General features: G+C 47.8%; 1 protein-coding gene across 1 annotated transcript in view; it reads right to left on the reverse strand.

The window, feature by feature from the left end:
- Positions 1-2,863: 2,863 nt before the first annotated feature.
- Positions 2,864-19,204, reverse strand: part of UBASH3B (ubiquitin associated and SH3 domain containing B) — a 137,807-nt gene continuing 121,466 nt past the window's right edge. Inside the window, exons 12-16 of the mRNA XM_015421675.1 lie at positions 11,118-11,210; positions 9,004-9,148; positions 8,690-8,796; positions 6,957-7,066; positions 2,864-3,527 (exon numbers count right to left, since the gene is read on the reverse strand). Coding sequence (XP_015277161.1) covers positions 3,390-3,527; positions 6,957-7,066; positions 8,690-8,796; positions 9,004-9,148; positions 11,118-11,210 — 593 coding nt within the window. The 3' untranslated portion in view covers positions 2,864-3,389. The remainder of the gene's footprint in view (positions 3,528-6,956; positions 7,067-8,689; positions 8,797-9,003; positions 9,149-11,117; positions 11,211-19,204) is intronic.

Genomic DNA, 19,204 nt, shown 5'->3' on the forward strand with positions numbered 1-19,204 from the left:
CCAGGCACGATCACACCGCAACATCTGGGAAGCGTGGAGCTCCCGTGGCGAACCTGAGGCTTCCCGCCGAAGATGCGGAGTTAAAAACTAGTACCTCCGAGGTACTAGTTTCCGGAAACCGCGGGGCAAGAGCTGGTGTCTGATTGCATTTCTGGTGGTGGCATCCGGCGCCCGCCCATGTCCCTTCGCAAACAGGGTTTCCCCCCCCCAAGTCTCCACAAGATGCGCACAAGCACCTAACGGCGCATGCGCACAAAGAGAAAAGCGAAAGTGCCGTTTTGGCTTTTAAAAAATTGACCCCGTTTGTAATGGCAGCGGCACCTAGCCATTGCTTGTGTGATCGCGCAGCGCCGCTTCTTTGCCGTGCTGCAGGATCGTCGTGTGATCGCCACCCTCGTTTACCCGCCGGCGCCGAGGGAAGGACCCGTGGTGTGCCGCCGGCGCGTCTGATCGCGTAATTGCGGATCAAATTGCGCCGCAGCAATTAGCCACGCCTTTCCCCTGCGATATCCGGTCCGTGTGACCGGGGCCTGGATCTATCTGTCTGTTCCAGGTATACTCATGGCAGTATAACCTCATGTAAACAAGCATTCATGTTCACCTGAATTTCTGATTCCCATATTTGGTATGCTTCTTACAAATCATGTTTACTCATCAGTAAACCCTACTAATTTCAGTGGCCTTCACATCCCAGAAAGTATGCTTCAGATTTCATGCTTCATCGTATCACTAGTAGGTAACCGTATACACACAACAACGTTCTGTTTGGCTTGGTTCAGACATCATACAAAACCATGGGTAAATTACACTACGGCTGCGGTGGTCGTCTAAACACAGACCACTCCACCATGCTTAGTTACGGTGCATCGAACTGGGATCTGAAACAATGAAGTTGGTTTATTAACCACAGTTGCTTTTTAACTGCAGTTTCGCTTGGAAAGTGAATGTGCCTTGGTTCCCCTGTGCTGTACCTTGCTGCAATGCAGGCTGGGGTATCAGTCGCCTCTCTGAGGGGGAAAAGAACAACGGCAATGAAACCAGCACTGGTTGGAACAAACCAGGGTTTGAATGACCAGCCATAAGCTGGACCCTGGTTCCATAACCTAAATGTACTTTAAATAAAGCATGGTTTCACATTCTGTCTGAACCAAACCGGAGTCACTTGCCTGGGAAGGTTTGATGAACCTGGAGACAAAGTAGGATCAAATGGTGGTTATGAGCGTTGTCAGAAACAACACAGGTTTCGGGATCTGAGCAAAGCATCCTGGGTTTTTCTGCAGAAAAAGACTGCTTGCTAAGGAAGGGCTCATACATAGGGAATGTCAACTGTACAAATGCAGGTGAAGAAGAGCTGGTTTTATACCCCACCTATTCACTACTCAAAGGAGTTTCAGATCAGTTTACAAGCACCTTCTCTTCCTCTCCCCACAACAGATACCGTGAGGTAGGTGGGGCTGAGAGAGCTCTGAGAGAGCTGTGACTGACCCAAGGTCACCCAGCTGGCTTTACATGGAGGAGTGGGGAATCAAACCCGGCTCTCCAGATTAGAGTCCGCTTCTCTTAACCACTACACCAAACTGGCTCTCCTGAATGCTCACTAAGGGAGGGCTCATACAGAGGGAATGCCAACTATACACATGCAGGCGACGGTGATGTGAGACAGAGCCCTAGGAAAGGCAAGCCACTCTCAACTAGCACGGGTCACCACCATAAACTGAATGTCTGGGTTTGGGAGGCTGCTGGTCTGAAGCAGGATCTCGGCTCATTAGAGAACAGAATCACGGTCTTGCCCATTAATGGTTAACGTAAGCGAATGCCCATCCCTAACAGTCTTGGCTCAAGGTACTGCTCATCTTTCAAAGTGCAACACATTAAAGGAAAATACCAAAGCATGGAAAGAATTGTTCAATGTGGCTGGTGGCAGAGGTTGGTAGGATTGGGTACCCCCCGGGGACCAGGCCTGTGAAAGGACCTACCGGCACAGCCAGCCTCTTGCCTCTCACTTGATCTAGGGAAGGGCACAGCTAGAGATGACGATCACATGTGGCTAAGGTTGCCAGCTCCAGGTTGGGGAATTCCTGGAGATTTGGGGGGGGAGGGTTTGGGGAGGGGAGGGGCTTCAGTGGGGTATAATGCCATAGAGTCTACCATTTGTTTTCCAGGGGAAACTGATCTCTGCAGTCCGGAGATCAGTCGTAATCCCGGGGAAATCTCCAGCCACCACCTGCGCCCAACACAAAACAATCATGCCCTCTCCTCAGACACTAACTGCGGCACCAAGCGGCGGCTCACCTATGCGAACCATTCTCCACGATGGTGTCTCAAAACACCCCAGTGGAAGTTCGGACAACGTGGCCGAGAGTCACCAGTGGTTGGGGGAGAGAGCCGTGTGTCAACCAGCCCTTCCTGTCCCGAGTCCTGTTCCCACCGAGACCCCTTTTGCTTGTTTCAGTGGATTTTACGCAGCTGTCGAAGGGAGCTTTGAGCCCCGCAGGCTTACCCCACGGAAGCCTTGTTGGTCTTCAAGGTGCTACTGAACTCTGGTCTAGGTTTTATGGAATCCCCACGTTTGAACCATGGCAAGAAGCAAGCCATGAAGCTCTGCACTCCTTTCGATGAGGCCTGCACATCCTCAGGGATGGGGCAAAGGGATACTTGGTCCCCAAAATCCTAAATTTACTGGCGTTTGTTTTTAACACAGACTTGACAAAGACACACTTCTCCCTAGGCAGCAAGAGGTCTACAGTGATCTCTAAGTGATCCCCCCCCCTCCACTTATTTCTGTAGACGTCAAAGGAGTTCCGCCACTTTCGACTGTGGTGGTTTGTGACTAAGAATAGTTTGTGACTAAGAAGGTGTGTTTGTGTATGATAAACATTTAGCCAAATGCGGCAGGGAGTGGGTTCTATCCAAAATGGCTCAGAATGAAATGCAAAGACTGATTAAAACAACGAACAAAACAAGAGAAAGTCCACGATTTAGAACGTCGTCCTAATAGTTACTAGCATTATACATTATACAGAAGGCAGTGAAGACTGGTTCTCCCCCTTGGATCTTAATTCAAGATTTTTTTGAAATTGTTTTTTTAAAGCTCAGTAGCTTACATCACAAAGACATTTCTGCAGGACAGAAGGCTGGAGAGAGAAAGAGAGAGACTGTGTGTACACGTATATTTTTCCACGATCCAAGCATACGTCTAATTTTGCAGCTATTTTTCTAGACGCACGAATGCCACTCTGTGGAAGATATGCTAGAGTGTTGTTTATAAATCTATCTAAAAGGTTATGAAGAACTTTTTTCTGTCAGTAATTGGGCGGGGGATCAATAAATGCAACATTCTCCAATCTTTAGAAAGGCCATCTCTTCAGTTCCTCCTCCTCTCCGCTTGCTTATTCCTGTAGCAGAGTTTCTCTCCAGTTAAAGCCGCCAGTTGGTCCATGGGTGAGAGGGAGGATGGGTGGGTCGGTGAGCTGCCACAGACCCGTGTCTCCAACTTCTTCGCAGCAACAAAACCCCAAGTATGGAATCTGCAACAGACGAGAAAGGAGAACATCAGAAGAGTTCTACTGGATCAGACCAGTCACCGTCCACCTAAGTCAAACATCTTGGTTCACATAACGGCCAACCAGTTCCTCTGGAGGTCCAGCAACAGCGCATAGAGGCCAAGACTTTCCCCTAATGTTACCATTCAGAGGTTTATTGCTTCTGAATGTGAAGGTGGATGGAATGACTTCCAAAAAACAAGAGTTTCAGGTTCTCTAGGATTCGTTTCAAGTTCTCTAGAATTCTTCATCACAGTGTTTAAAAAAAAAAAGCGCAGACAGAAAAAATAAGTTGTCTTAGGTCCCCATGCACCCAAGTCTTCAGTTCGTCCTAAAACAGAATACAGCAGACGTCCCCAACATAAGAACATAAGAGAAGCCATGTTGAGTCAGGCCAACGGCCCTGCCAGTCCAACACCCAGGTGCCCTCGGGAGGTCCACCAGCTGGGCTAGAACTCCAGAAGCCCTCCCACTGATGCCCGACAAACATCAAGTATACAGAGCATCTCTGCCCTAGGCAGAGTATTCCATCTTTACCTTGCGGCAAATAGCCACTAAGGGACCTCTGCCCCATATGTTTATCTAATCCCCTTCTTGAAGCTATCTATGCCTGTAGCCACCGCCACTTCTTGCGACAGTAGGAACCTGTCAAACCTGTGGACACTTTTGGAATTTGAGTAGTGTGCACTTCAACAAAATGGCTGCCAAAGAGGGAACAGCTAATTGCAAATGGCTGAAATGGGAGCTTGGTTCATTCACAAAGCATTGGGAAGTTGGAGGCAGTGGTTTCCAAATGGGTGCTCTCTCCAGACAAAATGATGCCTCCTGTGTTATTCCTCCAAGGAAGGAAGTAAAGGAAAGTTGGGACCGGCTCTTTGCTTTGGAGAGCTTAATTAAATGGGTTGCAGTGGCAAAAAAAAAAAAGTTTAAGAAGTAATGTCACTGTGTATGAGTGTGGGTGGCGGGTGGGTGGGTGGTGGGGTGCTTATACCTTCCCCTGATGGGAAAATGGTGGAGGAGAAATGTCTAATTTGTCTCCCCCGATGACCCAATTCATACCTCTCCCCCCTTTCAGGCTTCTCCCTAACATTAAAAAAGGACACAATGAGGTAATGAGAATGGGAAAATTAACAGCACTGAAGCACAATAAACAGGTCAGTTTCTGGGAAAACTAGTCAGCAGTGACTGCTGTGCTGAATAGAAAAACAGCTGAAGTGTGTATGAGTCACATCTGAATGTAAGAGAGTGTGCTGTGTATATAATACTCACAGAAGTTGTTAGGTTTAATTTATTTAATGTGCTCAAAGTGTGTTGAACTGTATTCTTGTAAATTAAAAAAATACATTGGTTTGCAGACTGGAAAGACTTTTGGAGAAATACTGGGATGTGAAGGACAATTTACTTTGCTTTGAGAACTACTGAAAATTAAAAGATAGTAGAAAATAGATAAATGTATAAGAATAACTGTTGAAGGATAAGTTACCTGTGGTTGTGAATAAGGAGAAAGGGAGGTATGGAGAAAATTTAAGAATTGTGCTGGAGGTTGGAGCACTGTGGGAAGCCGAAAAGGGGGGGGGAAGGGAGGAGGGAAGGATATATAATTGTATAAGTTTTGATATATGTTTGACCTTTTTTTCTTATTATATCCTAATAAATTGTTTTTTTTGGGAAAAAATACATTGGGAGATTCAATTACAGTCCTCCTCCATTATTAAGTTAGCAGTCTTCACCACCTCTTGTGGCACTTAGTTCCACCCTAGGCACGAAGAAGAAACTTCATTTTGGTTTGTTCCGAAATGACTGCCTATCAGTTTCATTGACTGACCTCAAGTTGTAGCAGTGTGCGAAAGAGGGGGAAGGAAGGGGGAAGCGGGTACACGTCTATCTGTTCAATTCCCCATATGATTTATAATGACGAGTTACAGAGTTTATGCTTTATAAAAACCAAACAAAACAGGACTACCAAATGAGTAACCAAATATAAACATGTGGTAAAAAGGGTATGTCAGAGGCATGCAATTCAACAGAGGCCAATAGTCGCTGTGATGTTTCGCTCTCTAGGTATAACTCGGTAGTCCCGTGTTCTCTGCAACCAAAAGTGACATAGAAGATAATCCTCTTAAAGCAAAGTCCTCATATGATTCTGAAGCAGGCCTGCAGCCACTGGGGGCATTTGGGGGCAACGGCCCCCCCACAGATGAGCACTGCCCCCTCAGACAAAAAAAATCCAGTTTTTTTTTTAAAAAATCAGGGTTGTTTTTTTGGTTTTTTTAAATGTAAGATGTCTGTGGGTGTTCCAAAATGTTCCCAGGCACAATCAGGGAAGCTTCAGTCTCATTTTTTCCCTTTTTTCCAGGCCCAAAATAAATAGGTTTTTAAATGTCCCACAACCAATTCATCTCACCCGAATGGTCCCAATATCATAAATGGATATAACCTTAATTGATATCAGGTCTCATAAAGACTTAATTTTTTTTTCTTTTCTTCGCCTTTCCTTTCTGTTTGTTGATATGATTTTTTCTTACTTCACTTATGAAAAATGTCTAGTGTTGCACAGAGTTGGTTACAGACTGTTACTAGAATGTCCTCTATTTGATTATTAAAGCAGTTTCATCTTTCCGCCCAGTACCCAAGTTATGATACAAAGATTTAATGCAGTTATATGCTTTACATTGTAATGAGACATGCAATGCGATTTATTCAACATGTTATAACTTTGTACACACAATTGGAAAATGTTCATGATGTCACTGTGACAATTGTACCAATTAATAAAAAATAAATAATAATTTAAAAAGCCATTTTCCAATTCGGAGGGAAGGGCAGCGGATTGAATTCCGTGCGCGTGCTAGTGATTGTTAAAAAAAAAAGTTCCATATTTCCGCCCAGTACCCAAGTTATGATACAAAGATTTAATGCAGTTATATGCTTTACATTGTAATGAGACATGCAATGCGATTTATTCAACATGTTATAACTTTGTACACACAATTGGAAAATGTTCATGATGTTACTGTGACAATTGTACCAATTAATAAAAAATAAAAAAATTAAATAAAAAAATGCAATGCAATAAAATAAAATTGCTAAATGCAAAAAAAAAAAAGAGTCAGAGATTCCTCCTCCTTGGCTTACACAGAAAAGCAGCCCAGAATTGAGTCTCTCCAATCGAAAGGACTAGAGGAGGACTAGAAGCTGCTGCAAGAGGATTTCCCCATGCCCCAGCAACCAAAATTTTCTGGCTACGCCCCTGTTCTGAAGCTTTCCAAAGTTCAAAAAAGTGAGCTACAATGATTATGCACTAGAGAGCAAAGCATCTTCGCGCTTGGAAGGAGATTTTCACTTGGAGAAGGGACCCCCCCCCCTTCACCAATACATCTCAGGAGCTTTATATTGGTGGTGGATGTTAATTACCTTTCTGACCATCTGTACAAAGTCCTTGGAATTCTGCGGAGATAGCCCTTGCAGCTGGCAAGTGCAAGCCTCGAGGGAGGAGGCGTGAGCCACTATCAAGATGTTATTTCCTGTACAAAGAGACAGATGAACACAGATCGCATCCTGGTTCCTAGGAAACGGTATGGGGCAGATCAGAAGCCTTAAAAGAAATGGAAAGCAGCCTTCCATCCTTTCCCCACTGTTTGCTTCCCTGCTCCGAATCAGCCCTCTCCTCCCTCCGTTCAGAACGGCAGCCTCTGCTTCTCGCTGAAACCGGAGCCTAAACAAAACTTGGGACATGCCTGTGACACGCATTTGTGCATCATGAGTCATTTGCGCCATCTATCGGGAAGGAAATAGGCAGCAGAGATGATCAGGACTTTGCCTGTTTTCGTCGAAGCTTGGAAACTAAACAGGGTCAGTGCTTGGATGGGAAACTACCAAGCAGCGTTCCCTCTAAGCTGAGTTAGTGTGAGTTAGCTCACAGTTTTTTAGCCTCCGGCTCACAGATTTTTGTCTCAGCTCAGGAAGGATGGCTCCAGAGCAAACTAAGTTATGCAGCAGCCAAATCGCATGCTCACAACTTCAATGCCAGTAGCTCACAAAGTAGAATTTTTGCTCACAAGATTCCACAGCTTAGAGGGAGCATTGCTACCAAGGAAGACTGGGGCAAAAAACCTCTGTTTAAATCACCTCTGCTCATCTCTTGCCTTGAAAACCCTGTGAGGTGGGACTTCGGGGGGGGGGCCAATGTCTTCCCTCTGTAGCCATGGATGCAGAGGTTTTGGCTGTAGTGGGCGTGGCCAACCCTGAAGCCAGCCGGAACTCCGTTCCTGTGCGTTCCTGCCCTAAAAATAGCCCTGGATTTATTAATCGCCCAATCCCTGCTATTGCAGGGCTCTGGGTGATGTACAGTATCCATAAAAACATAGCAAGATAAAAACAATTTAAACATTTGAATAACACATTTCAGAAAAATATCAGATGGTGAATACTGTTTAATCCAGTTTCAGGCTGCCGGCTACTTCGCGGGCAGGGGGGAAGAAGGAGCAGAAAAAAAGAACTTGTCTGGACTTCCTGTTCTGGAGGCAAATGCTAGTCCAAGGGCCCCCAACCTTTTCGAGGCTGTGGGCACCTTTGGAATTCTGACCACAGGGTGGTGGGCACAGCCACAAAACGGCCACTGCATTAGGTGGAGCCAGCCACAAAACGGTTGTCGCAGGAGGCAGAGCCGACCACAAAATGTCAGGGATCAAACTTATTTTATACAATTCTAACAGGAACTCTTTCAATATTTCAGACGGAAGCTTTGTGAAACAGGATGCCTTTTCATCTACACAGCCAATCAGAAACTCTACTGGGCAAAAGCCCCGCCTAGCCCCACCCACTTTCTCAAAGCACTCGGTGGGCACCAGGAACGGCGTTGGCAGGTGCCGTGGTGCCCGTGGGCACCACCTTAGGGACCCCTGCGCTAGAGGCTAAAGACAGTGAGACAGGCATATTCTTTGCCAGGTGGCTGCAAAAATGCTTCAGGGATGGTCTGTGCCAAGGACTCTGTTCCTGCACTTCTGCTTTCTGCAGCTGAATGGCATTATCCCCCCCCCCCCCCCCCCCTTACTCCTCCTTGTCTTCTCCCTTAAATCTGTAGAGAGCGGGCAGACTCATGTGAGCTCCTCAAACCCCCCCCCCTTGCAAAGTGTGATCATACTTGCCTTTTGCTTTACATTCACTTAGGATTTCTTTCGTCACTTGGTAGCTTCTGCTGATGTATGTCTCGTAGGACTCTGAAACGACTAATTTGCTCACAGGTATATGAGGTCTGCAGAGATTAAAGACATAACAACCCCTGAATAGGAAAACTGTGCAGCTAAAAATGGGGGGCAGGGAGGAAGAGGGCCGAAGCATTTCCAGCGTGGTGCAGTGGCTACAGCACTGGACGCTGCACGCACAGGGAAACCACCTCCCTTCACTGTACTGTCAGAAGACCTCTCAACAAGAAACGGACAATATCGCCAAGGCTCCCTACCTATATGTTGTATCAACACTCAGACTGGCTGCAGCTAAATCCACTGGAAGAATCCACGCAGGGAGGGAGCTCCCGGAGACCCACTTTGTCCACTCAAATAAGCCTGGCTCTACTCGAATCTTCAGGAGGTTTTCCTGTTGCAAACCTGGACGTTGAGCAAAAAGAGAAAGAAAGAAAGAAAAAAATACATCCAAGAACAGAATAAGAAACTGGTAATGTCGTCTCTGGCCCCAGCTCCTGCCAACCTAGCAGTTCGAAAGCAAGAAATTGCAAGTAGATAAATAGGTACCACTTCAGTGGGAAGGTAACAGCGTTCCGTGTGCCTTGGTGTTTAGTCATGCCGGCCACATGACCACGGAAACGTCTTCGGACAGCGCTGGCTCTTCGGCTTTGAAACGGAGATGAGCACCGCAACCCTAGAGTCGGATTCGACTGGCTTTCGAGCAAGGGAACCTTTACCTTTAATGTTGTTAACAATTATTGTAAATATTTTAAAAATACATACATAATACTGCTGCTACAGGCAGGCTTACCAAGTACTTACCATGATTTGGTGGGGGACACATACTTTTTCCCAGGACCATTCCCCCACGGAAAACAGACGCGCCGCACCATTTATTTATTTATTTAACCTTCGATTTGATATACCGCCCTAACCCCCGTAGGGGTCTCTGGGTGGTTTACATGGGGGAAGTGCTAATCACATTTATACCCTAACTTAGGCCACATTGTTCTTGGGGGTGGGACCATCAAGTTTCCAGCCCCATTGTCAGAACGTCGCCCGGCGTCACTTCCTGGCGACGGCATGGTGTGTTACAGGGAGGAATGTTCCGGCCGGGGATCATGTGTCCCCCGCCGAATCGCGGTAAGTACTTGGTAACCCTAACTACAGGAGGGAAGATGGCCGGGTATAGGCCTGTCTCGTCAGATCTCAGAAGCGAAGCGAGATTGGTACCTGGATGGGAGACTCCCAAGGAAGGATCTACAGAGGAAAGCAGTGGCAAACCCCGTCTGCTTCTCTCTCGCCTTGAAAGCTTCTTGTTGGAGTGGCCATAAGTTGGCTGTGACTTGATAGCCCTTTACACACAACACATTCCTGCCACTGAGAATGCCCTAGTACAGTGATGGCGAACCTTTTAGAGACCGAGTGCCCAAACTGCGACCCAAAACCCACTTATTTATCACAAAGTGCCAACACGGCAATTTAACCTGGATACTGAGGTTTTACTTTCGGGAAAAAACCTCATACATTAACTTAAGATGATCCAAACAAAGTAAGGAAAGCAATCCCAAATGCTTTCATTTACTTAAAATTATTTGGCAGAGAATTCAACACTTTAATGATGGTCTGGGCCTGGCTGGGGTGATGGCATGCATGCCCACAGAGAGGGCTCTGAGTGCCACCTCTGGCACCCGTGCCATAGGTTCGCCACCACTGCCCTAGTAGATTGTTATTATTAATATTTAGCATCTGTATATTATTTTAGGAAACAGCATAAAACAAGGAAATCAAGTTAGAGAATCTGGCACACGTGGAAGGCAAATGACTTATTCCAGTAGGTTGAATGCCACAGAACTCCAGCAGAAGCAGCCTTCTCTTAATGAGAGAATCTTAATGAGAATCTTGCGTCAGGGAACAGCTCCTTCTGCTGGAGGAAAGCTTCTCTGTTGATGCAACCCACTTCCAGGATCTTACTTGAGGAGTAGATCCTGATGCACCTGAGGGAAGCATGAAAGATACAATTGCAGGTGTGAGCTGGGAGCAGCTCTTCTGGGAAGCGAGTTAACAGAAGTTCCTTCGAATCCCCCCGAAGAAGTGCAAACAGCCCAAAATTCACTGGGGTCTGCATAATGGAATAAGTAGCCTTTCGCATCTGCTGGATTCTCCGTTTCTTAGAGTTGTTACTGTCAGATTGCGGAAGCGGGCTTCTTCCCTCGCTCGCCAGCTAGCCTTTGTAGCTGTGATAGGAGAACCTTACAGAGAAGCAGATGGAGGCCTCAAACAATGGAAACAGTGCAGAGTGAAGACATAGCGAAGACTCCACCCCTCCAGCCCTTCCCAGAAACACCAGGCTAAATTAAGAGATCCAGCCCTTTTGTTACCACCTCCTTACCTTTCAAAATATAGTGTGCCGTCTGGACGCAGCGCAGGGAGGGTGAACAGTAGATGTGGTGTATGACAGTGTTGCTCTCGAGTAAGGCTTCCCCTGCGAGACACACAATTTGATGTGACTGGCATAATGTTATGGCAGGAAAGAAGGGCAGGACAGAAACACGCAAGCCCTGAAAGGCTCTCTAACCCCCAAGAATTATCTCTACAACAAAGGAGGGGGAGGAGAAGATTGGATTTATACCCTGCCCTTCACTCAGAGTCTCAGAGCGGCTTACAATCACCTTCCCTTCCTCTCCCCGCAACAGACACCCTGTGAGGTAGGTGGGGCTGAGAGAGCTCTTTCGAGGACTGCTCTTGAGAGAACGGCTCTAAGAGAACTTGTGACTGACCCAAGGTCACACCAGCAGCTGCATGTGGAGGAGTGGGGAATCAGACCCGGTTCTTCCAGATTAGAGTCCAAGCTCAGATCCTCTACACCAAACCGGCTCTCAACTTGTTGTTAGACCAGGATCCAAGCACAAACTGGGTGGCTGTGGAAAGGTGAAAAGTACTGAGACTTACTAGGGATTTCAGCTCTCGTACTTTATTTCCAGTGTAGAACAAGACAAAGTTACCGGCTCGCAGGCCAGTTTATAAGGGCACACAACCCACACCCCAAACACACCCCTACACCAGTGATAGGTTATTTACAGTGGCCGAGAGTTCCATAGGCTCTCAGCCAGGAGCCTAGCCCTCCGATTGGTGCGGGCTAGGATCCGCTTGTTCCTGACTGCGTGGCAACCTGGCCTCGCACACGGTCGGCGATGGCTACATTACAAAAGGGGTGCTTGGAGATCCAGGGGCAGACATCCAAATAATTGCATAATGCAGTTTTGCATAGTCTGCACGTGGTCGGTGATGGCTACATTACAAAAGGAGTGCTTGGAGATCCAGGGGCAGACATCCAAATAATAACTGCATAATGCAGTTGTGCATAGTTTGCCGTAAGCCATGATGGTGGGGAGCCTTCCTGACCCCCTCAGGCAGACTGTTCCACAAGGTGGGGGGCCACAACAGAGAAGGTTCCGTGTACAGATAGTTGTTGATTTTGCCCATTTGCAGGTTGGCACCTGCAGAAGACCCTTCTCTGATGAGCAAAGCTGTCATGGCAAAGCATAGGGGGAGAGGTGGTCTCACAGATCTGAGGGCCCAACGCCGTGAAGGGCTTCGTATGTGATAACTAATACCGTAAATTGAGCCTTCGCTTAAAATAAGCAGAGACTTTGCCAGCATCACCTATAATGCTTCAAGGCAGGTGGCTGGAGGAGACTTAGATGCTCCCTTTGGGACACTCCAGGCTTTGATTCTACCATCCAGGCTGGAGTCATAAGAACATAAGAACAAGAAGAGCCCCGCTGGATCAGACCAGTGGTACATCTAGTCCAGCCCCCTGGACTACTAGTTGCCAACTAGTTCTTCTGGATGGCCAGCAACACGGCATAGAGGCCGAGGCCTTCCCTTGATGTTGGTTCCTGGCTCTGGGATTCAGAGGATCTGTGCCTCTGAATGCAGAGGTTCCCCTCAGCCACCATGGCTAGTAGCCACTGACAAACTTATCCTCCATGAATCCGTCTCATCCCCTTTTAAAGCTGTTTATTCCTGTGGCCATCACTACATCCTCTGGCAGCGAATTCCACCTTTTAATCTCTCTCTCTGTAAAGTGGTATTTCCTTTTGTCCATCTTGAACCTACTGCCCATCAGCTTTATTGGATACCCACGAGTTCTAGTATTTTGGGAGAGGGAGAAAAATTTCTCTTTGTCAACTCTCTTTCACCCCGTGCATACTTTTATAAACCTCTACCATGTCCCTACTTAGTCGTCTCTTAGTCGTCATGCAGGCCAGAGACTGGTTTTAACACGGACGCAGCGTCCCATCATTGCTGTCTCACGGATCCTGCCATCTCTGCCTTCAACTACAAGTATTCCTACAGTCAGTCCCCTGAATGAAGGGTGCACAAGCCCACAGACTGGGCGACCAAAGCTTTAGCTAATTCATTGGCACGACAATTTTAAATGGTGAAGGAAATGGCTGTTACCGGGGCTGCGAGTTAATTGATTTTGACCTCATTTTTAGCCTGCCTTTCCATCTAAATGAGTCATCAATTAAGAGACATGCTATTAAAAGCAAAGAAATAGTGTGCTGAAGAAAACTGAAGGTTACTTTTGGCTTTACTGACTGCAGCAAACGATTGTATAGGTACAAAACTGGAGGAAGACAAAACTATCTTGGAAGTATGTCAGAGACTATGATAAGAGGTATGCTTAGATTTCTTTCGAGGACTGCTCTTGGAAGAAGAGCTCTGAGAGAACTTGTGACTGACCCAAGGTCACCCATCAGGTGCATGTGGAGGAGTGGGGAATCAAACTCAGTTCTCCCGGATTAGAGTCTGCGCTCCTAACCACTACACCGGACTGGCTCTCTGCTAGCACGAAAGTTTTCCTTTGGGTGGAAGGAACTCGTCCTGACACGAGAAGCTCTTCAAAGTGCCTCGCATTAGGGAAGACTCCATCTGTCAGGGGGAAACTCCCCCACCACTGACACTTGGACTGATGGGGGAGAGCCTGGTGGTAACAGGGGACGCAAGACAGAAGAGAGCCACCCTTTGCGGTCTCCTCCAGGAGCCTTTGCTTGGTAGAGATGGGAGATTCTCTGGGGGAAACGGGAGATTGCCTCTCTGGTGGGGGCAATGATGGATAGTTGGGAGGAGAGGGGAGCAGCCGCAAAATGGGACAAGGAGGAAGAGCCGGGGAGTTGTGCTGGGGGAACCACGGACACCCTGCACCCAAGGGCCGACATATCCCTGCCTGACGGAAGGAAAAGGCTTTGTTAAATGCATCTTCCTTCCAGAGCCAGGGCAGAGCAAGCTTCTGCCCAGACCATAAGAGACACCAGTGCAGCAAAGCCAAACAGAAATCCGGCGGCACCTGAAAGGGAAGACTCCATCTGTCATGGGGAAACTCCCCCACTATCCCTAAAATCACTAGAAAAAAAATAAAATGGTCGAAGTTAAGAAATCCTAAAACAACTCTGCAGCCGCCGCCGGCTGTAACAAAGGGAGTCAAGATTACACCCACGGGCCTGATGGCCAGGTTGACATCAATGGCCTGCCTGGCTAGACATGTGCTGAGACCTCCAGTCCTGCAGAGGGCCCACCACTGACACTTGGACTGATGGGGGAGAGCCTGGTGGTAACAGGGGACGCAAGACAGAAGAGAGCCACCCTTTGCGGTCTCCTCCAGGAGCCTTTGCTTGGGAGAGATGGGAGATTCTCTGGGGGAAACGGGAGATTGCCTCTCTGGTGGGGGCAATGATGGATAGTTGGGAGGAGAGGGGAGCAGCCGCAAAATGGGACAAGGAGGAAGAGCCGGGGAGTTGTGCTGGGGGAACCACGGACACCCTGCACCCAAGGGCCGACATATCCCTGCCTGACGGAAGGAAAAGGCTTTGTTAAATGCATCTTCCTTCCAGAGCCAGGGCAGGGCAAGCTTCTGCCCAGACCATAAGAGACACCAGTGCAGCAAAGCCAAACAGAAATCCGGCGGCACCTGAAAGACTAACAGCATTTATTCCAGCACGAGCTTTCTTGAGGAAAGGAAGGAGGAACCAGAAAAGAATCATAGAATCACGTCCTTCGCTGGACAAAAGCATGGAGAATCAAACTCAGTTCTCCCAGATTAGAGTCCACGCTCCTAACCACTACACCAGACTGGCTCTCTGCTAGCACGAAAGTTTTCCTTTGCGGGGAAGGAACTCGTCCTGACACAAGAAGCTCTTCAAAGTGCCTTGCATTAGGGAAGACTCCATCTGTCATGGGGAAACTCCCCCACTATCCCTAAAATCACTAGAAAAAAAATAAAATGGTCGAAGTTAAGAAATCCTAAAACAACTCTGCAGCCGCCGCCGGCTGTAACAAAGGGAGTCAAGATTACACCCACGGGCCTGATGGCCAGGTTGACATCAATGGCCTGCCTGGCTAGACATGTGCTGAGACCTCCAGTCCTGCAGAGGGCCCACCACTGACACTTGGACTGATGGGGGAGAGCCTGGTGGTAACAGGGGACGCAAGACAGAAGAGAGCCACCCTTTGCGGTCTCCTCCAGGAGCCTTTGCTTGGTAGAGATGGGAGATTCTCTGGGGGAAACGGGAGATTGCCTCTCTGGTGGGGGCAATGATGGATAGTTGGGAGGAGAGGGGAGCAGCCGCAAAATGGGACAAGGAGGAAGAGCCGGGGAGTTGTGCTGGGGGAACCACGGACACCCTGCACCCAAGGGCCGACATATCCCTGCCTGACGGAAGGAAAAGGCTTTGTTAAATGCATCTTCCTTCCAGAGCCAGGGCAGAGCAAGCTTCTGCCCAGACCATAAGAGACACCAGTGCAGCAAAGCCAAACAGAAATCCGGCGGCACCTGAAAGACTAACAGCATTTATTCCAGCACGAGCTTTCTTGAGGAAAGGAAGGAGGAACCAGAAAAGAATCATAGAATCACGTCCTTCGCTGGACATTTTCAAGTGGAGGCTGGATGACCATCTTTCGGGTATGTTGTAGGGCTATCTTTCTGCTATGCTCCTGCAGAGTGCAGGGGGTTGGACTAGATGACCTGCAAGGTCCCTTCCGACTCTAACATTCCACGATTCTATGAGTTGGAAGGGACCTCCAGGGTCATCTAGTCCAACCCCCTGCACAATGCAGGAAATTCACAAATAATTCCCCTCGTCCACACATACACCTTCTGACCCCTGCTCCATGCCCAGAAGATGGCAAAAAACCCTCCAGGATCCCTGCCCAAACTGGCCTGGAGAAAAATTGCTGCCTGACCCCAAAAGTGGCAATCAGCATTTCCCTGGGTTTGTAAGAAAGGGAAAGAACTTTCAGCAATGGAGTTTGTGCGTTTGTGTGTGGTGCTGGTTTTTGGTCTAAGAACTGAAGGTTGGTGTAGTGGTTTGGTGTAGTGGTTAAGTGCGCGGACTCTAATCTGGGAGAACCGGGTTTGATTCCCCCCTCCTCCACTTGTACCTGCTGGATGACCTTGGGCAAGCCATAGTTCTGACAAGAGCTGTCCTTGAAAAAGAGCAGTTTCTGCCAGAGCTCTCTCAGCCCCGCCTACCTCACAGGGTGTCTGTTGTGGGGAGGGGAAGGAGTTTGTAAGCTGCTCTGAGACTCCTTTGCGTAGTGAAGGGCGGGGTATAAATCCAATCTCCTCCTCCTCCTCCTCTTCCTCTTATTCTTCTCATGTAAGAGCCATCCCATTTTCAGTGGTCAGATGCCGAAGGGTGTGTCTTTCTGGGAAAGACGCGCTCACGATTCAATGGGCAACCAACTGGTAGACGCCACTTAATAATGCAAAAGGAACTCATCTAGTCAGATGCTAAGAGGAGGTTATAGCTCTTTGTCAATTTACTCCTGATCAATAGCCATTTCCCATTTAAAACCAGGCCTACACCACTGGAACCTCACCAGCCCTTTCAATATCTTACACCTAACCCTTTCCATTTAGAAGCAAGCAATTTATCAGGAGCCTGTTGGCAGCGAGGCAATACTCATTGTCCACCTGTAGGTGGCAGTCATGCCATATGAGAAAACTTCTAGCTAATGGGCCCTTTTTTCCAGAGGGTTTTAATAAAAGATTTGTTTAGCATACAAGGCAATGCTTTTTTTGTTAACATCTTAGTCGGTCCATTCAGCAACAAGAGTTGTGGATATTGCTGGCTGCATTTCCTTCCGCTTATTTTAGTTTAGGAGACTGCAGCAACCAGTAGAACAATGGCGCAGACTGCAGGTCTCCCAGTTTCCAATTTTTTGTGTGTGTTTGGAGAACTCTAAAAATTTGTTGTAGACAGTATTTTTTGTGAGGCATTTCTCGTAAGACATTAAAGAAAAAGCCCAGTAAAATGCCCTTACTACTTCGAGATCCGGTGTGGTGTAATGGCTAGATTTAAGAACGCTACAAATCCCCTGCACAATAAAGATTACGAAAAGTCACCGTGCCTTCCCTAACGTTGCACATTTTGTACAGACCATGCCAGAACCAAGCATCTCACGACATCTCTCAACAACCACAGTGTTCACAAACTTTCCCCAGTGTCTTTAGTTTTCTAAAACTGACTGTCTAGTGGCAGAAGTACATGGATTTGTGCAGGCCCATGGCTACAATGGGGCATTTCGGGGCTAGGCCCCACGACTTGCTGGCAAGGCCCCCTGACTTCCCATCCAGCCCAGGGAGTCACGGCCTTCTCCCCTGGATTAATTTGATTAGCCAGTGCCCCCTAAGAAATTTAAATGCCCCCTGACTTTAAAAATCTTGGCTACGGGCCTGGATTTGTGGCCAAATGTTTTTCACTCCCGAACTGGCATCATATGTGCAAATGGAAATCACAGCGAACTCTCTGATTGTCTTCCAAACTCATCCTGACAACTGTCCCTCGGTGGCTCACACAGGAAGTTAGGCAAGTAGCACAGCAGACGGGCAGCAGCTGACTCTCTCGCTGAGTCCTGGAAGCGAAAATGACTATGCAGATTTTATGCAAATAGTGGTACTCTTACATGCCAGTTTGGTGTAGTGGTTAAGTGCGCGGACTCTAATCTGGGAGAACCGGGTTTGATTCCCCACTCCTCCACTTGCACCTGCTGATGTGACCTTGGGTCAGTCACAAGCTCTGGCACAGCTGTCCTTGAAAAAGAGCAGTTTCTGTCAAGAGCTCTCTCAGCCCCACCCACCTCACAGGGTGCCTGTTGTGGGGAGGGGGAGGGAAAGGAGTTTGTAAGCCGCTCTGAGACTCCAAGTGAAGGGCGGGGTATAAATCCAATCTCTTCTTCTTCTTCATTGGTGGCAAACTTTTGGTTTGGGATCTGTCTTCTCCTTGGCTGTTGTGATGGTATAAATTAGCCTTTGGGGGTAAAGGGGTTTTTGTTTTTGATGATGGGCTGTATTCTCTCTCTCTCTCTCTCCACCCATCCTGAGCCACTGCAATTGTCCAGGGAGGAAGTGATTTGGTCATTTCAGGGTCTAGTTTCCATTGCTTCTCCTCAGCCCGAGGTCTCACGCAGGCTAGCTCACATAATCATCACTGGCTCGTAATTTCAAGACTGGACCGATGCCACACGAGCCTGTCACTGGAAGACTTTTCAGAAGCATCAGCTGTTCTTGAATCGGTCGACCCACCTTCTCATAGGGGCAATTCCACAACATTGCTAGTTTAATTCAAAATGCCGGTTTTAACTTGCAGAAGCCTAAACTGAGAGCCAGTTTGGTGTGGTGGTTAGGAGCGCAGACTCTAATCTGGGAGAATCAGGTTTGATTCCTCACTCCTCCACATGCAGCTGCTGGTGTGACCTTGGGCCAGTCATAAGTTCTTTCAGAGCTGTTATCTCAAGGGCAGTTCTCGAAAGAGCTCTCTCAGCCCCATCTACCTCATAGGGTGTCTGTTGTGGGGAGGGGGAGGGAAAGGGATTGTAAGCTGCTCTGAGACTCTTTTGGGTAGTGAAGGGCAGGGTATAAATCCAATCTCTTCTTCTTCCTCCTCCTCTTCCTCCTCCTTCGGTATCTCATAAGAGTTTCCCTGAATAGCTGAAGAGCCTTTGTCGGGGTGGATCTGGACTAAACCAGCAATTTCCAAAGATTTCCCCTTCTTCCTGCAACCCCCCTGCAATGTCATTCCTCAAGGTTTTCTCTCCCCCAGGAGTCGCTTTTCGTGAGCTGCAGCAGGAGGAATGAGGCAGGAAAGTTCCATTCTGCCATTAGACAATTTAGTCTGGCTCCAGTCCTTTCTTTGAAATAGTAAGAGCAAACCCTGTCTCTGTGTTTCTGGCAAAGCTCCTGATCTGAAGGAACAAGCCAGGGGCCTGTGAGGACAGCCAATTGTGGTGCAGAGGTTAGAGTGTCTAACTAGGATCGTCTGAGAGACCCAAGTTCGAATCCCCCCTCTGCCATAGGAAGCTTGCTGGGCAAACTCAGGCCAGTCACTCTCCCTTTCAGCATAACCTACCTCACAGGGTTGTTGTTAGGATAAAATGGAGGAGAGGAGAAGGATGTTATAAACTGCTTTGGGT

This window comes from Gekko japonicus, unplaced genomic scaffold, assembly GCF_001447785.1.
Source record: "Gekko japonicus isolate JY-2015 unplaced genomic scaffold, Gekko_japonicus_V1.1 scaffold750, whole genome shotgun sequence".
Lineage (NCBI taxonomy): Eukaryota > Metazoa > Chordata > Lepidosauria > Squamata > Gekkonidae > Gekko > Gekko japonicus.